General features: G+C 39.3%; 1 protein-coding gene across 14 annotated transcripts in view; it reads right to left on the reverse strand.

Moving 5' to 3' along the window:
* Positions 1-3354: 3354 nt before the first annotated feature.
* The window catches only part of HDAC9 (histone deacetylase 9), a 286849-nt gene continuing 274020 nt past the window's right edge, over positions 3355-16183 (reverse strand). For 10 of the 14 annotated variants that reach the window (XM_041122195.1, XM_030007858.2, XM_030007857.2 and 7 more), the window contains one exon: positions 3355-11513. In XM_041122195.1, the coding sequence (XP_040978129.1) occupies positions 11432-11513 (82 nt within the window). In that variant the 3' untranslated portion in view covers positions 3355-11431. The remainder of the gene's footprint in view (positions 11514-16183) is intronic. The other 4 variants (XM_030007865.2, XM_030007859.2, XM_030007864.2 and 1 more) reach the window with 2 other exon arrangements.

The raw sequence follows: 16183 nt of genomic DNA on the forward strand, positions 1-16183 counted from the left end.
ATACTTGCTAGCCACAATCAATTCTCAGTAGACCTTACCAGCTCAATCAATAAACTACTTGCATTCCCATGGGAGACATGTTCAACAACAGCAAGAAGCAGCAAGATCTACATAAGAGCCTGGGGAATCATGACCTGTGGCCAGGACCACTCCTTCCGTATTGTGCCATCAACCAGTAATCAAAGAAAGAGTTACTTACACCTACAGAGGAGGAAAGGACAGCAGCCATGAGTACATGCAAATTTTGACATTACAGAGAGGATTCAGGAGGAGCTATCTGATACCACTCTAGATTTACATCCCCAGTGCAGATACAGGCTCTAAAGGAGGCAACATGAGCTATTGTAGGTAAATAAAGATGGAGAGGTTTTTCAGCATCCAATATTCCAAAAAATTCTGAAGATTTCATTGCAAGGCAATACTACACTGTGATAATGTTTCTCATGAAATGATTTGCTGGACATTTTAAAGGATAACTGAAGTCCACATATTAGTTTTCAAAGTTTTCTGTTCTTTTTGCTGTTTACAGATTTTGTTGCAGCTGTTCTTAAACTACCTATCAACTTTCAGTATGAACCAAAACACCCGCTGCAGGCAGAAACTCAGAAGGAACAGGGACTGCTTCCTTCCTGCTAAGGTGGCAGAGGCAGAACTGCTACACATCAGATCTAGTGACAGACAATACACATTTGCATTTTGGCTTACATCATAAGTATTTATGTATGATGATTTTGAAGCGAGGAGGGGAGGCGGCTGAGAAAAAGATAAATCAATTGCAGAATTAATTTTGGTTTTGTTTCCTAAGAATCAGTTGTTATTTTTCCTGTGCGTTTGGTAGCTAGAACAAGGAATCATCTAATTTATCCCTGCTCATAGACCAAATTAATTATAACAAGACCAGATTAACCATAGACTCTATATTAGATTAACTATAGATGTTCTAATAAGATTCTCAAGACTAGATAATCTAAAATACTGAGAAAATTGTTAGACCTTTACTGGTTGAGTTGCTCGACATAGACAAAGTTGGAGAGCAGAATTTAGACAATGAAAGGCAAGAGAAGTTGAGAAGAAATTATTACAAATGACCCCGGTTATGTTCATACTCTTTGTTACTGTGTAGAATCTGTGCATGTAGTTAGGCTGGGTCTCTCTCACAGCTAGGATCAGGTACAGTGAATATGGAAAGTGACACTACTGATTTGAGGGAACACACATATTTGTAATGCATGCTTTTACCTTGATTGATTGATTGATGGTTATTTTGTTTTGGTAACACTTAACAACTTTAGCACAGACTAATATTTAATTAGATTAGACAGTTAAAGAACAATGCATTCAAATGCTATAATGACCTGAATGATGTCAAATGATGTTGCTTGTATGTAAAATATACAAGAGGTAATTTGGGATCTTACCAGCAATGGTCTATTTAGTTATTATAATCTATGAATACATTAATGTGGCAGTCATAACAGGCTGGGTATTTTTCAGTGATATGTAGACAGAGAAGTTCAGCCTGAAGCAGCATACAAGCTAAGAGTAGTAAATAAGCTAAAGTTTGCACAAAGTCTTGGACCCATGCCCTTACTCAGCTTCTAGTAAAGTAGGAACTTCATTTTGGGTTTTCACTGATCCTGCTCCCTTTTATAGGCAAGCCCAGAAAAGGATGTAACAAGAATCCTGAAACTCTGTTTTCCAAGTCTCCAGGAGGCCTGTATGAATGAAGTACTGTACCCAGGCCACTGTGATAGCAAAGGGAAAAATAAAACCCTTCTCTGTTAAAAAAAAAAAAAAAAAAAGAAAAAAAAGTATCTCAATAGCATGCTGAAACCATAATTTTAACATAATTTCCCCCTCATTTGGCAGGGAAAATAGGCAGAAATAAGGAAGAAGAGCAATGGCTCAACATGCACTCGGTCAGCTTTTATCTCACTGTTTACTCTTTCTGACAAGAAGCCATCCAACTCTTGCTACCCCTTTCAAAGCTGCCAGTGGAAAGAAAGATTTTTCCTGGGAGGGAGGATCTCCAGGGGAAGCAATGAAAAAGCATGAGAGAAGGAATCTGGAAGAATTCACTCCCACCCACCTACAGGAGATTCCTAGAAGCATTGTTAGCTTGAAGGTTTCCAAAAACCCACTCCACTTCTCAAAGGCAGGGTCATTTCTGTGGCAGGTTGATTTTAAAGCAGCAATGGTGTCTAGCTGGAACCTCTCACAAGGTTGGAATGTTAGAAGTAGTCCCAGGAGAGAGGGTCTAATGTACAAAATGCAGGTGAGGCAGCCAGAAAGACATGATGAATGCAATTTATCACAGGGCTCTGCAATTTATCACAATGGAATCACAGGAAACAAGCAAAGCAGAGAAGCAGATAGATAGACTGGATAGATTAAGCTCCTCTGGGCATGGAACTTCTTTGAAATATGCCAAGGAAATTACATGTTACATGTCCAAATTTTCAAACAATATTTTATTGATTGGAATGGAGCTATGGTTTTCTGGGGCTAGGGTCCTTTTCCCCAGAAAGGAAAAAGATGTGTTCTTCTGAAGAATGAAATAAAGCTAAAATTATAGGATGCTGTTTTGCTTCATTTTTGTTTTAATCCACCTCTGGAGCAGCTCTGGATAGATGCCAGGAGGCAGGGATTTGCACGTGCAAATCAAGCGCCTGTACTTCCCAGCTACCCTTCTGCCGGCTCAGCTTTCAAGTTTAGGTGCATGAAGCTCCACACACAGGAGCAATTTCAGAGGCCTGAATCTGTGAGCTACTTTTGACGATGTGCAAGTGATCAAAGTGCACTCGCAGCAAACACACTCCTTCCTCACTCCCCAGCTTTTGTGGAGTGCCTTTCTCAAAACAGGTCTGTTGTATCAGCATAACAACTCCGAGTTTTACAGCAGCAGGGCTGGCGCGATACCGTGGTCCAGAGTATTGCTGCAGTGTGCTGGATATTCCCCACCTCCCACAAAGTAGGGGCCTTATAGCTTTCAAAACAGCGCATGTACTATTTAAATTGTTTCTCTGGGAGGAGAATTATGTGTTCTGCAATGCCTCAGGACAATGAGCCAAAGGAACTGTAGAATATGAGCTTGGTGTTAAAGCCGGAGCTCTGCAATGCTCTGCTTTGTGTGCGTTTTAGCCTGCTATGTAACATTACTTTTACATTAACATTTGTGGTTCCTTTTTTATGCACTCCAGCTTCACCACGCTCCGCCCTTTATATTTTAACAGTCAGATTCCTATGATCCAACCAGGGTGGCATGTTCAAAGCTCCACTTCTTTTTAGCGCTGATTAAAAAAAAACAAAAACAACAAAAACAGGCAAAAAAAAAGCTCAGTGTAACGAACAAGCTTACTTCAAATAGCTTTTATTAACACTAGGACAAGACTATAGCCAAAGAATTATACAAAACACAAAACAAAAGGGATTTTAACAACTTGGTTGAAGGCTATTTCACGCCAATCTTATGCTCATATATCTATAATCAACAAAGTTTTGGAGCACAATAGTACTTAACATTACTCATTGGATGCTTTCAGATACAAAAATGTATCAGGAATAATAACAATGGTTCCTCTTACTCTTATGGAAATATTACTATTGACCTTTAAAAATGTTGCCCTTTGGGTCAGTCCCACTGATGCTTTATCCCTTAGAATCTGATCTGCCTGGAAAGAAATTACAGATAAACTTTTAGTGCTCTGAGCAAAAGGACTGGTTTTTATCATAGAAACAGATAGCAACATCAATTTCCCAAGAAAAAAATAGACATTTCAGCTATGCATCCCTAGACCAAAAAGTCAGTGTTGTAAAAACCCACGGCAATAAGTTTGCTTTGAAAGCTTTAGTTATGACTTCACCAGGTATTGCTTTATGCTTTCCTACTGCATCCTAACTTGGAATATTAAGCCAATCAAGAAATTTTAAATAGCAGTAAACTAAGCAGCAAGAGACATGAGTATGAACCTGTTCTTATAACACATGATGTATACACCCTCCTGAAGCTAATAGGATATATCCACTACTGTCAATGCTCTTTCAGACAGACTTTTCTGGAAGCAGAACTGGCACTTCATATCAGAAACAGGGATGTGTGGCCAAGTTCAGATCTGTATCTGCACTTTTTTTACAGTTTGTGTGGGGCTGAGCGCAAAGTTAAGGCTTCTTCTCTAGCTGCCTCCCAGATCTTACCCAAAGCCTGTTAGAGAAGAGATTTCAGTGGTCTTTCAATCAGGGCACCCTACAGCTCTGCTATTGCAAATATACCTTTGGCCAGGCAGGAGTACCATCAGGAAGGGGATAATGTGTGGAGATCTTAGCACAGAATCACTCTCAGTGATTGTCATTACCAGTGCCACTGGTTTTCATGCGTCCCTTGCCTTTAGACCATCCATGCAGGAGCATGCCTGCCTTATAAATTACAGCCCAACTCACAGTGTGCTAATTAACATCCGAATAGTAGTATCTTTGATGGTGCAGAACAATTTATATTTTGCTATAAACTATTCTAATATGCTGAACCACAGAGCATGGCACTAGAGCAGGGTGAAGGATTGTGCAGAAGAGATATAATTAATAGTTGCTGGAATGTCCTTTTTGGTCTTCGCCCTCTGTGGGTGTGTTATTTGCTAGAGACTAGAACTGAGCTAGTAACAAGATGTCATGGGACAAAAACCTTTTGGATCAAGTGAAAATATTACATTGTTAAAATCAAAATGGGTCCCTTTTGAGGTTAGAGAGGAATGCAAGTTTCACAATTTCTTTTTTTAACAATCAGCAGACAGCCAGCTAAATCGTACTCATAAAATACCACTCCAGTTTGGATCTGTCACAAAAATGAAGCATTTAATTGCTGCTAGAAGTGACAAAGATAAGCTCTTCTCATTCCCACACCAAGGGCAGGGGCATCTGTCAGAAAAGACAGACTTTTTTTGGTAGTTTTCTATGTGCTACGAGGGTGAATTCAATTATAGGTAAAAAAACCAAAGCAAGTGACATGACAAAGTGAAAGCTTAAATGATAATTAAAGAACCCAAACTCCTCCAAATCCAGGATGAAAAGCGGGTAGCAGAAGCTTGATTTAAGAGAAATTCTTTCCCAGCAGGTTTCCCCCCATGTACATATTCTGTTTTACTTCCATATGGAGACTGTAAAAAAAAAACCCAACAACAACAACGGTTCACAAAGCTCTACTGTGACCTTTTAAAATAAAACAACCGTGCACTGCTACACTTCTGGAAAGGCCACTATTGGAAGAAAAAAACCTTACAAAAATCTCCCCTATCAGTCATGTTATGAAGTGTCTGCTGCGGGCTGATAGCTTCTCAGGCAAATGCACAGCATACAGGTCAGGGCAGCACACCTGGCTGCTGCTGCTTAGGACAAAAAATTGTACAGCGAGGTTCATGTCTGCATGCATGTGGGCATGCTTGTGGGACAGAGGGGGCACTTCCCAAAGAACAAATGCTCGCTGAGCACCTCCTTGCCCCTGCAAGCTACCAGAAGTTAGTTGCCTCACAGCCATCAGTGCCTTTGGAAAAGTTCCCTCTAATTCTTCGTCCCAGACACATTGCCCCAAAAGTGTCCTGCTGCCTGTCTACACAAATTAGTCAGTCTCTACATTCTTGTTCTCTACAGGACCTCTGGTGTTGGCTGCAGCAAAACCTTTCTAATATTTCATCTCCGGTTATGACTCTCGGCTTTTTAGGGAGGCTGCACTTAGATAAAACACCAACTCAAATACCACATACTCTAGAGAGGGATTCATTTTGCCACTTCCATTCAGCTGGCAGCAAGTTGTTGACTTTTTTGCAAAGTAAAGAAATAGCCATCTTTGTTTGCATAACAGCTGTTTATATTTTCTTTTTCTTTTATGATCTTTATTTAAGATAGCTTAATGATTTTATTTTCCTCAGATTCACTTGCCTGGAGTTAGTTACTTCATTTTCACTGAAAGTAAAATTAGGAAGGTACATAATTAAAAAAGGGACTAATTCTGTCATCTTTACACTGGCAAAATTCCCATGAACTTTGATTGCTCGCTAGGAATTTTGCCTGAAAAAGTATCATATAATCAAGCACTTAATTGCTGCAGATTATATTGAAGCCAAATGAGCACATATAGAATTCCTTCACACAGAGTCTAAAAATGAAGTGCAAGACAGTCTTAAGTTTTAGCAGTTCTGAGATTTACCCTTCATCATTGCTCCCACTCCAGCTGAGGTAAAAGCATTAAGCTGGATAAAAATAATTATTTTCTTGACATCCTGAGTTATATGTCTTTTTAATTTTCAGTTTCTACTATGAATTTAAGGACCTAAGAATACAAGAAAAGTATTTTATGAACTAAGACTAGAACAAAAGCCCTACTGAGCTTAATATTTAGTCCTTAACACTAGGGAAGAATATGAACTGGAGCAAGCATGTTAGTGGTACTTGCTGCTGAGGCATCTCTCATTCTGCAGGTTGGTGGCTTAAGGACACCTTGATCCAGAGGCAGAGTGCAAGTTCCTACACACTTCCCTTGTGAGGCAAAGATTTGCTGCTAATGGCGGTGGCAGCCTGGGGTGGCCGTGCTGCAGGACGTTCTCCCGCCTGCCTGCAGCCCCCGTGCCACCAGCACCAGGTGGAGGGTCACCCTGGCTCCAAAGGCTCTCCACCACCCCCTTAGCTTCACCTTCTCCGTGGAATCACACACAGAAGCCACCATTTACCCCATCTTATTTAAGCATTTCAGCTCATTGTTAGAAGTAACCTAAGCTCAGATGTAGATATTTTGGCAGCCAGCTTGAAATATCTGGGACTTAATTTTCCGAGGTGTCAATCTCCCTAGCCTAAGCTGAGGTCCGTGGGAGACATGAGACTGTGATATCTCTTCAAAAACAGCTCCTAATCCTCTGAATTTGGACATTAGAAAGGGAGACATGCAATTCGTGCATCTTTCTGAAATTCTTGGAATTTGTTGTTGAATCCAGCTAAAACTGGGCATTTTTAAGAGTGTCTATGTGAATATTTCCCTCGAAGTATGTCTAAAATTGCTGGGAGATATTTTAACTGCAATCCATGGGGAGCTATTGATGGTAATAAAAAATACTGTGAGAAGAAAACAGCAGCAAGTGAAACTGCCCTCTCAGAGAGCCCAGGTCTGCTTTGAAGGAAGTGTTGATATTCACCATAAGCCTCAATCATTTCCCAGAGGGCTGTACGGTGCCTTGTAATGACATAATCAAAAAGTAATGGTGTTCTGGACTTAAAGGAAAAAAAAAAAAGCACGACTTGATCCATCTCCCATTGAAATCAAAGAGGATTTTGCTATTGACTTCAGTGAGAACAGAGCTCTGGACACAATCTGTGTGCAGTTTATTTGCACATTTGCTTATCCAAATCATCCTAACTTTAACCAATGGCGTGTCTAGATGTCTGTTTGGGAGTATGCCTGTTCAAATGTGTAAGTGTGAATTTATAATGTGGTTTAATTCAAATTATTCTGACATTTTAAAAGCATTTCCAGCTACAAAGGACAGCTTTAGCTGATTTCCACCCCAGAATACAGACTTTAATTGGTAAAGTTTGTAACTCACATTTCAGGCTGCAATTCATATTCAATTTCATGCAAGCTAAGGACACCAGCAGATGATTGTGCATTTGTGGGGTTGATTTTAAAATGATCTTACTATGCAGTCAATTAAAAATTTGCAGCCATTATTTCAAAATGTGAAAAGCTCTACAAATTACCCAACTCATCAGCTATGGTACTTGGTTTCCTTGAAGGGAAATTTCTTTGATGACCACAAGAAAATTGCAGTAAATGGCAAGTAAGATTGCCATCACAAGTCTGCTGAAAATGCAGGATGAACTCCTGATTGCTTTAGTCATGTGAACAACCCCTTCAGAACAGCCCAAAGTCAGGCAAGGTGGCTTACACCAGGAGTTAATTTAGCCTGCTGGGACTCTTTGCATTACTAAAATGAGCATGATTTTGGCTTGTAAATGGGGGGTAGAATTTTATTTCACTTTCTGAGGGGCATGCATCCATTTTAGAGTAAGCCTTTCAGAATAAAAGTTTACTTCACATTATAGGAAATGACATTCCTTTTTTAGATTTCCCTTTTCAAAGCATGCCTCAGATTTCTAACTTGTAGCAGAGAGCTTTTGTATAAGTAATAAAAGTCTTTAAAATTAAAATGCTAATCATAAACAAACCCAAATGCATGAAAGATATAGTCTGACTGCATAACAAAAGAGAATTATATAATTCTATTTGAGTGAAATCTTTCATCTTTGATTTACAGGTTTGAGTCTGCTTATAACTGAAACCATATTGTTCCATATCTTTCATATCATGGCCTTCCCCAAAATCTTGTTTTAATTAAGGTTCCTTTCAGATTTCAGAATAAAAAGCATGACAGTCTTCACTTATGGATTTAATATATCTTTTGAGTTTGGAAAATATATAAAAATGAACATCACTTGCTTTTAAAAGCTGAGCGAGCTATCAAATACTCCAAGTTGAATACTTCAAGGTATCTCCCAGGGTTCATTAGGTGAGAAAGTTGTAAACAAAATAAAAGTTGCTGTAGGAGAGTTTTGTTCATTTGAAGTAGTCTTACATACATGCCCTATCTCTTTCTCTGATGGTAAGGCAACACGTGTAACAGTTTAAGCATTCGTTATCAGCTAAAGGCACAACTCTATGTTACGTTCTCAAACATGGAATTAAACAGCTAAAGTCACATTGCGGGGAGATCTTGCTGCACTTTGGGGATCTAAAATAAAGCCTAAACCCTTTGAAGCTTCTTAAGCAACATCAGTTCTCTTGGTGCAGGACTACATAAAAGAATCAGTCTGTATTCACATGACGACCTGTAAAAAACACCCCAACACGACCTCCACAGAAACACCTGAGCTTCAAATTTGCTGCACGCAGTTACTGAAGATCACTGTTCTTACAGTCAGGACGCAGGAACATTTCAGAACAAACTAAAAACACATTTGAAAAGCCATCCATTTTTCAGAGACTACTTGATCTCTGCTGCACATATGGTGAGAGCTACTGTCAACTACGGAGGGTACAGCACTTTTTTTTAAAGGCAGAAGATCGCTCATTTTAGAGAATCGTGAATGTGTTTTTATGATAGAAAAGATTATGTGAAATGGGGAGGGATGGCCGGGAAAAAGGAAAAGAAAATAAAGCACCACCAAGCACAGTACTTTGGGAGGTTTATAGTATAATAAGAAGTGCTTTCCCTTTAGCTAAAATCCCTCATTGTAATTTACACACCTTTCACTTATTCAGCTAAGAACTCATTACAGGGCGTTAAAAAATGGCATGTGAAATAAAGGTGTTGGTTTTTTTTTCTTTTTTTCATTACACAGAGCAAGGAAAACAAATTCTATTAACAATTTAACGCAGTATGAAAAAAATTACCCAGTAAAAATTGTCAGAAAGTGATTCATGGAGTTTACCGAGTATTTTGCTGGCTGTTGCAATTCTCATATCTATAATCTATCATGTAGAATTTTGTAATACTCTATTTCACAATTTATGTTGGTGAGTGGGTCAAACAGCATATAAAAAGCATGCTCTAGGCTCTTTCTTCCGAGCCTGTTTTACTGTAACTCTAGAATTGTAGCGGTTACATTTAAGGAATCTTTAGGGCCCTTTCAAGTCCATCCAAAGAACAAGTGAAGCTGCTATTCAGAGTTTTGTGCCCAGTGTTTATGTTCCATCTGATCTGTGCCACCCAAGCAGCAGACAAGACATGTCTGAGGGTGCTTTGGGGGGATACACAATGATGTCACCCACAGGAAATATCAGGGAGGACTTGGCACTTCACAAGGCTGGCTCTTCTTCCATGGGCTCGCCAGCAGCTCTGTAAAAATAAACAGGCAATCAGAATACGGCACAAGAGTACACAATGACATTGTAGATTTTCATGCATAATCAAAGCTGATTTTTCAGCTCTCTCTGATGTTTATTTGTGTTATTCATTTATCCATAAATAGAGTTTCTTTCCTAGGAAGTATAAACAAATGTCAAGTGGAAAAACATTTTAGATCCAAGCAATCACTGAAAATGTTCCTGTTTATATTAAAATATGTCAGAATATTTTATAACTTTTTGTCCAGAAATGTACATGCTTTGTGTCAACAGAGGCAAATAATTTCATGAAAAAAATAGCTGTGATACTTTCATTTTACAAGCTTTTGCAACTAAAAATACATGCATTTATTTTTTCAAGTAGGCCCATACCATTAAAGCAGAATAGTTCACTAGTAGCCAAGTAGTTAGCAGTGTTTCTTCTGGGGTTCTTCAGTCCTCTGATTTTTGATTCTGTGCTTTCACAAATGCATTGCCTGCCTGCCTGCCTGCAACTTCTGAGACAAAATTCTGAACTCGATCAGCAGATCACTGTCATAGAGAAGGTATCTATTAATAACATCAAATCAGATTATATGTATATTTTTTATTTGAAAGCCTCTGGGAAATATTCAGCTTAGACACGATGAGCTCCTTAAAACATCCAGTAAAAAAACAGCTGGGACATATGCTGGGCTGGTATAAAGTGCCATAATTCCTTGTATCTGACAAGCTACCGCACTTCAGGATTATGCTGGCAATTATAAGATGGCAAGCTTCTGAGATCACAGTGAGACCTCACCATTGAAGGGCATAAGAATTTGGACATAAACCATTTTTTACCTCAGTCTGGCAGAATACCATACGACAAATGAGCTTAAGACCTTAAAAATAGTTACTTCAAGCAATTTTGAAATGAGGGGAGAGCAAAAAGTAAATGCAAATTAATAAATGAGACATTTACCATTTAAATCTTGTAAGCCAGTATAATAACTGGCTTCAGTAAAACAGCCCTCAGAAAGTACAAACTCATGAGGTCCCATGGAAAAAAAAAAAGTAATTAATGGGGGCTTGCATGGGCTTTGGTAGTTTATTCAGCAAGGAAGCCAGAGAAATTTAAATGAATCTGGAGTTTATTAAAGTCTTTCCCAATGAAAAATTCAGCAGCGTGTCTATAAATGATTTTATGCAGGTTATTCCTTTATGATTTGGAATGATCACAGCTAGTATGTTGAAAAACATGTCAGATGAATGAAATATGAAAAAGAAGATGTTTTTCAGACTAATCACTTTCCAAAGTATTATTGACCCTAAAAGATTATTAACCTATAAATCTTAAATCTTTTGTTCCTCACCACATGGTGGAGAATGTTTCCTACATACAGTAACCACTGCAGCTCCCTCATTGCTGAGAGGCGAGGTGAAGCCCTCTTGCATTCCCTCTTTTTCCCCTCTTGCATTGCTCTGGCTTGCAGCAGAGATTGCACAGTGGCAACCAGGGTAGGATGGAGGCCAGCCTGCTGCTGCCGTCCTCAGGTGTGATAAAGGATCATGCACCGTGTGGGGAATTCACACTGGTGGTGTATGTTGCTGTTGTGCTGACCGCATGCTTCCACCTTCTCCAGCCACTTTTGGAAGACCTGCATGTCCTCTGGCATAACGCAAAAGTGCAATAAGCCCTTGTTAAACATCCAGGACCTTATGGGGCTGTCTGGCAAGAGGATAATTTGGAAGCAGATTAACAGTTCAGTTTTTAGGTTCTGCTGTGAGTAAGCGAATGGGAAGAAATAGTTGTCAATAGATTTCAACTGGACATTGGCAGAGCAGGAAGGAGTGGAGCTCTGGAAAACCTCTGGAAGTGAAAGTGGGGGTTTGGCTTATTTATAAGGATCTAGAGAAGCAGTACGTGCAACAGTCTGTTCCCATGTCTTTGGTTTCTGGGACTGACATTCTCATGACCATATTACAATTGAGAAATTATCTTATTCAGGGTGTTAGTCCTGGGCAATTTTTCACTGACGAGGGTGCTTCTGAGTACCAGGACTGACCTTGAGTGCTATATTCTAATATATTCCAATATCTTCCAACAATATACCAATATTCTGCATCAGCCAGAGCCTAAGCACCAATAGAAATTTTTATATGCAAGTGCCAGATGCAAGGTCCTTTTTGGAAAAGGAGAGGAGGTTAAGGTGCCCTGGCGAATCCAGCTGTTGTCTCTCAGTGTGGGTACTCTCACAGCCTTCTCCAGTCTCCTGCTGAAGACTTATGTGTATGCTTTAACTTCGTTTTATTAGTGTCAGAGAAGTCACTGGATCTATCCAACAGCTTATCATTAAACCCATACATTTTTATGGGATAACGGCTTAGGCCGGAGTTTTGTGTGGGAGCCAGTAAAGTTTTAGGTCCCTTAGTACAGAGAGAAAAACACTGTAGTCCCATAACACTGAGTGGTGAATCAATATATACCCATTCTGCTGAAATCAAAAGTTCTCAAAAAAAGAATCGAGGGGGCAGAGTCTGACAGGCCAAATTTATGTTACTTCAGTTATGTCACTGTTAGTTACATCAGTTCAGTCAGTCTTCCTGTAGCTGACAAGAAGTTGGCATAAAAACATAAAACAGGCAAAAAAACCCATCCCGTATTGTATGCTCTGACTGGTTCCTCAGAGGTGCAGCTCTGAGCTCGGGTCTGACCCAGACTGATCCCATGCAGTCAGCAGATTCAGAAAGACACCGATTGGGACTGTAATGATTGTAGAACCACAACTGTGATTTTTCATTAAGGCTTCATGGTGGCTTGTTCAAACTGCAAGTTCCTAGGAGCAGAGCCCTCTTGCATTTGCTCTGTTTATTTTGGTGTGCTGGAAAGAGTGCTCACCTATAGTTCTCTATATATGCAATTCACACTATAGCAGAATGAAGTAGTCTCTTTGCAGTTAACATTAAACAAAATGATTCCGTTTAAATCTTAAACCCAAAGAAATAGATGAGGCAAAAATCCTACCATATGGATAAAATCTGGCAAAACATGTGACATCTTAAGTATTGTTCTGTGTCAGTTGAGAAGAAATGGAATCCATATTATTTATGAGAATATTATTTAAAATAGTTCACATCTACACTTTAAAAAAAGTTAATATTTAAGAATATAGATAAACCCTGTACATCATTCAAAAAAGTAAATGTTTCTCTTACCTTATTTTTTAAATCAGAATTATAGAGATTCCTCATAGGTACATCATCACACACATAAAAATAAAAATTCAAGGTATGTTTCCAAGTCACAGAAACTGCCAAACAAAAGACAGATTTTCTGGCTTGGTATGGCTGTTTTATGCCATAATCTGTTCCTAATTTAACTCAGCTGTCTCAGGGAAGATCATTGTAATTGAAAAGTGATCCTCTGGTAGCAGAGAGCTGGGGAAAAAGAGGTACATTTCTACACCATGGAGATGATTCGGAGAGTGTCTAAAGACATCATATAAGAGATCCTGGGTAAGTGTATACCCTAGTAAAAATGGGCTTTGTATGGATCAAAGAAAAAGGAACTAAAAGTAAAAACCATCATAGTTTAAGAGCAGAATAAGGTAACTACATGTATACTCTCAAAAGAGGAAGTAATGTCCAAATAAGGCAAATTAAATAAACTATAAACTCTGGCAAGTTAAATGTAAACTCTCAATGAGGCAAGCCAAAGGGGAGCCTGAAGAGCAACATGTTAAAGGCATAAAAACTACTAATAAAAAGATCTTTCAAAATACATCAGAAGAAATGATCAAAGCATAAAAGGAGCATCAAGGAAGGTAGACCGCAAAAGCAAAATGAACTATTTATATCTGTGTTCACTAAAGAAGTGTCAGGGAGATTTTATTATTTGCAGATGAACTATCTTAAACTGAATCAGCACTAGAACAAAGTGATATATTAAACATTGCCAAATTGTTAAGAGCAGATGATATTTGTCCACTGAGTTCTAGGGGAATGCAATTATGATGTTGCTGAAGAAATAATTATTGAGCATATTCTACTGCTTAACCCAGCATCCATGCAAGAGATAGAGAAGGTAAGAAACGCAATTCCCCTTCTGAAAACTTCAGGAGCTACAATAAGCCTGTATGGGGAAATTGAAAGCAGCTATAATCAGTGATAAAATTAGAAGGCATTTAGGTAATAGTAATTTGGGTAAGAGTTATGTCTTAACACTTACAGAGAAAGCAAGCCTTACAAGGAGGTTTCTGAAGGAAATGAAGGAAGAGAGATCAAGTGATATCCCTGTGCAAAGAAAGTCTTCCAAGAATTTTATCCAAATGCTTTGAGGAACCAGTACACAGTACTCAAAACAGGGGGGAGGACAGCTTTACCTGTTTATACACAGTGGTGGCTACAACTGAGAGCTTGGAGTTAATGGTAGAAGAGCAGAGAGCAACAGAAACAAGAAAAAAATCCCCAACATTAAGCTACTGTGTAAATTTATGGTGTGCCCAACACCTGGAGTCCTGCATGTAGTTCTTACTTTGTCTCAAAGAAAACTACAAAAGTCACAGAGAGGGGCAGGATCATCAGAGGTAAGAAATTATTTTCATACCAGGAGGAATACAGTCTTGAGACAGCTGAAGCCTTTAAAACCAGAAATAGGCTAGAGACTATGAGTAAGGAAAGAGCTGCTTTTATTTCTCACAATGCAAGAACTAGCGGTTCCCCTCTGAATCTATTGGTTAATAAGTTTAGAGCAAAGAGAAAGAAGTGCAATGCCTGATGAGGCTGTGGGGTTCACTACCTCAGCACCAAAGGTGTAAGTTCATTGAAAAAAAGCTTTGGAAAGTTTATGCCTGGGTAGGTATCCTGGAGGCTTTTACACAGGATGGGTCAGATACAGCTGTTGAGATCTACTGACTCACCGGGGCAAGGCTGTCTCTCAGACCCCTCTGCTCCTGGTTCTCTTCCTTATGCACCCACCACTGGTGGATGAGAGGAAGGTGGGCAAGATAAGGCTGCAGCCTGACCTGGGGAAGCTGTTCTTCAGCTCCTGAGCCTGGCTGTGACTGCAGGTCCTGTGGGGTGTGGCCAGATAGGTGCAGGTTACTCACCAAGGCTGAGGTGGATACCCAAATAGTGAAATGCTAAGCGAAGCTTTATGAGTTGGTACATAAACACAGCAAGTGACCCTAGATGGTGGCTAGCTGTAGCCCGTGATCCAACCAGGTGCTCTAGTATATAATATAATGTATGTAATACAATGCAATGTGACCAAAACTGCAACTGGTAGCTCTGTAACACTAAGAGTAATATCTAAAAATTACCCCTTGTTTTCATTTCCATTTGAGTAAAATCTATGCTCAGCTGAATGAGGGCCATAAAGTCAAATTCTGATAAATGTCATTCTCAAGATTTACTGTTTGCTGTAAAAGTAGTAAGTGCAAGAAATCTCCCTCCACACCCTTTTATTTTTCCATTTTAAGAAGAAACATACAGAAGCTCCAATGTATCAGGGACATCACTGTATTGAATATTTTCATAGCATGATTTCTGAAATGGATGTCTGGCCAAAGCAAAATTCTAATTAGCTAAATCTGTATCTCACATAGGGAATAAGCAGTTATCAAAACACAAAAGTTATGGTAGTTAGAAATGTTTTATAGGGCATGCTTGTTCCTTTAATTGCATCTGTATTTAAATCTGTGTTAGCATCATGTATGTTTTCTTTCCTATCCACAAACTTTTTTCTACATCTGTTCTCTTCTGAAGTCTATAATCAAGTTTCAATTGGATCTTAAAATGCAGAGTTGTGCTTTGGTAAAATAAAACACCAAAAGCGTAGCAGCTTTTTGCAGTTTTCTTCATTTAGCCTGCCAGAGAAAATCAAATGAAAAAATAATCGGCACTGTCACTTGAAGAAAAGAAAGAAAGAGAGAAGAAAGAAAGAGAAATACTTAAGATGGGCCTTAGCCAGGAGCATTTTATCCTTTATTCATCAGTGGTAAATGAGTCAGATATGAGTTGGCCAGGAAAAGAGCTGCTTTACCCAAAATCTGAGTTTAAAGTGAGTCATCTCACTCCAAACACCACTATATCCTCCAACGTAACTGGCAAGAGTTTGCCGCAAAGAGACTCTTGCTGCCGCTCTCTTCATCTGGGGGCCTGACCATCCAAAGCTGAAGTCAACAGGATCTCTACCATCAGTTCGGTGAAACAGCCGTTAGAGATGCAGGCCAGAATTATCAGCCTGGCTGACCATGGTGGGAATGAAGAGAAAGTAAATTGGCTCCTGCCATAATGAAGGAACCCTTCAGGCTGCCCTGCCAGCCATGCCGCTTTCTC

Source organism: Aquila chrysaetos, chromosome 3 (assembly GCF_900496995.4).
Source record: "Aquila chrysaetos chrysaetos chromosome 3, bAquChr1.4, whole genome shotgun sequence".
NCBI lineage: Eukaryota > Metazoa > Chordata > Aves > Accipitriformes > Accipitridae > Aquila > Aquila chrysaetos.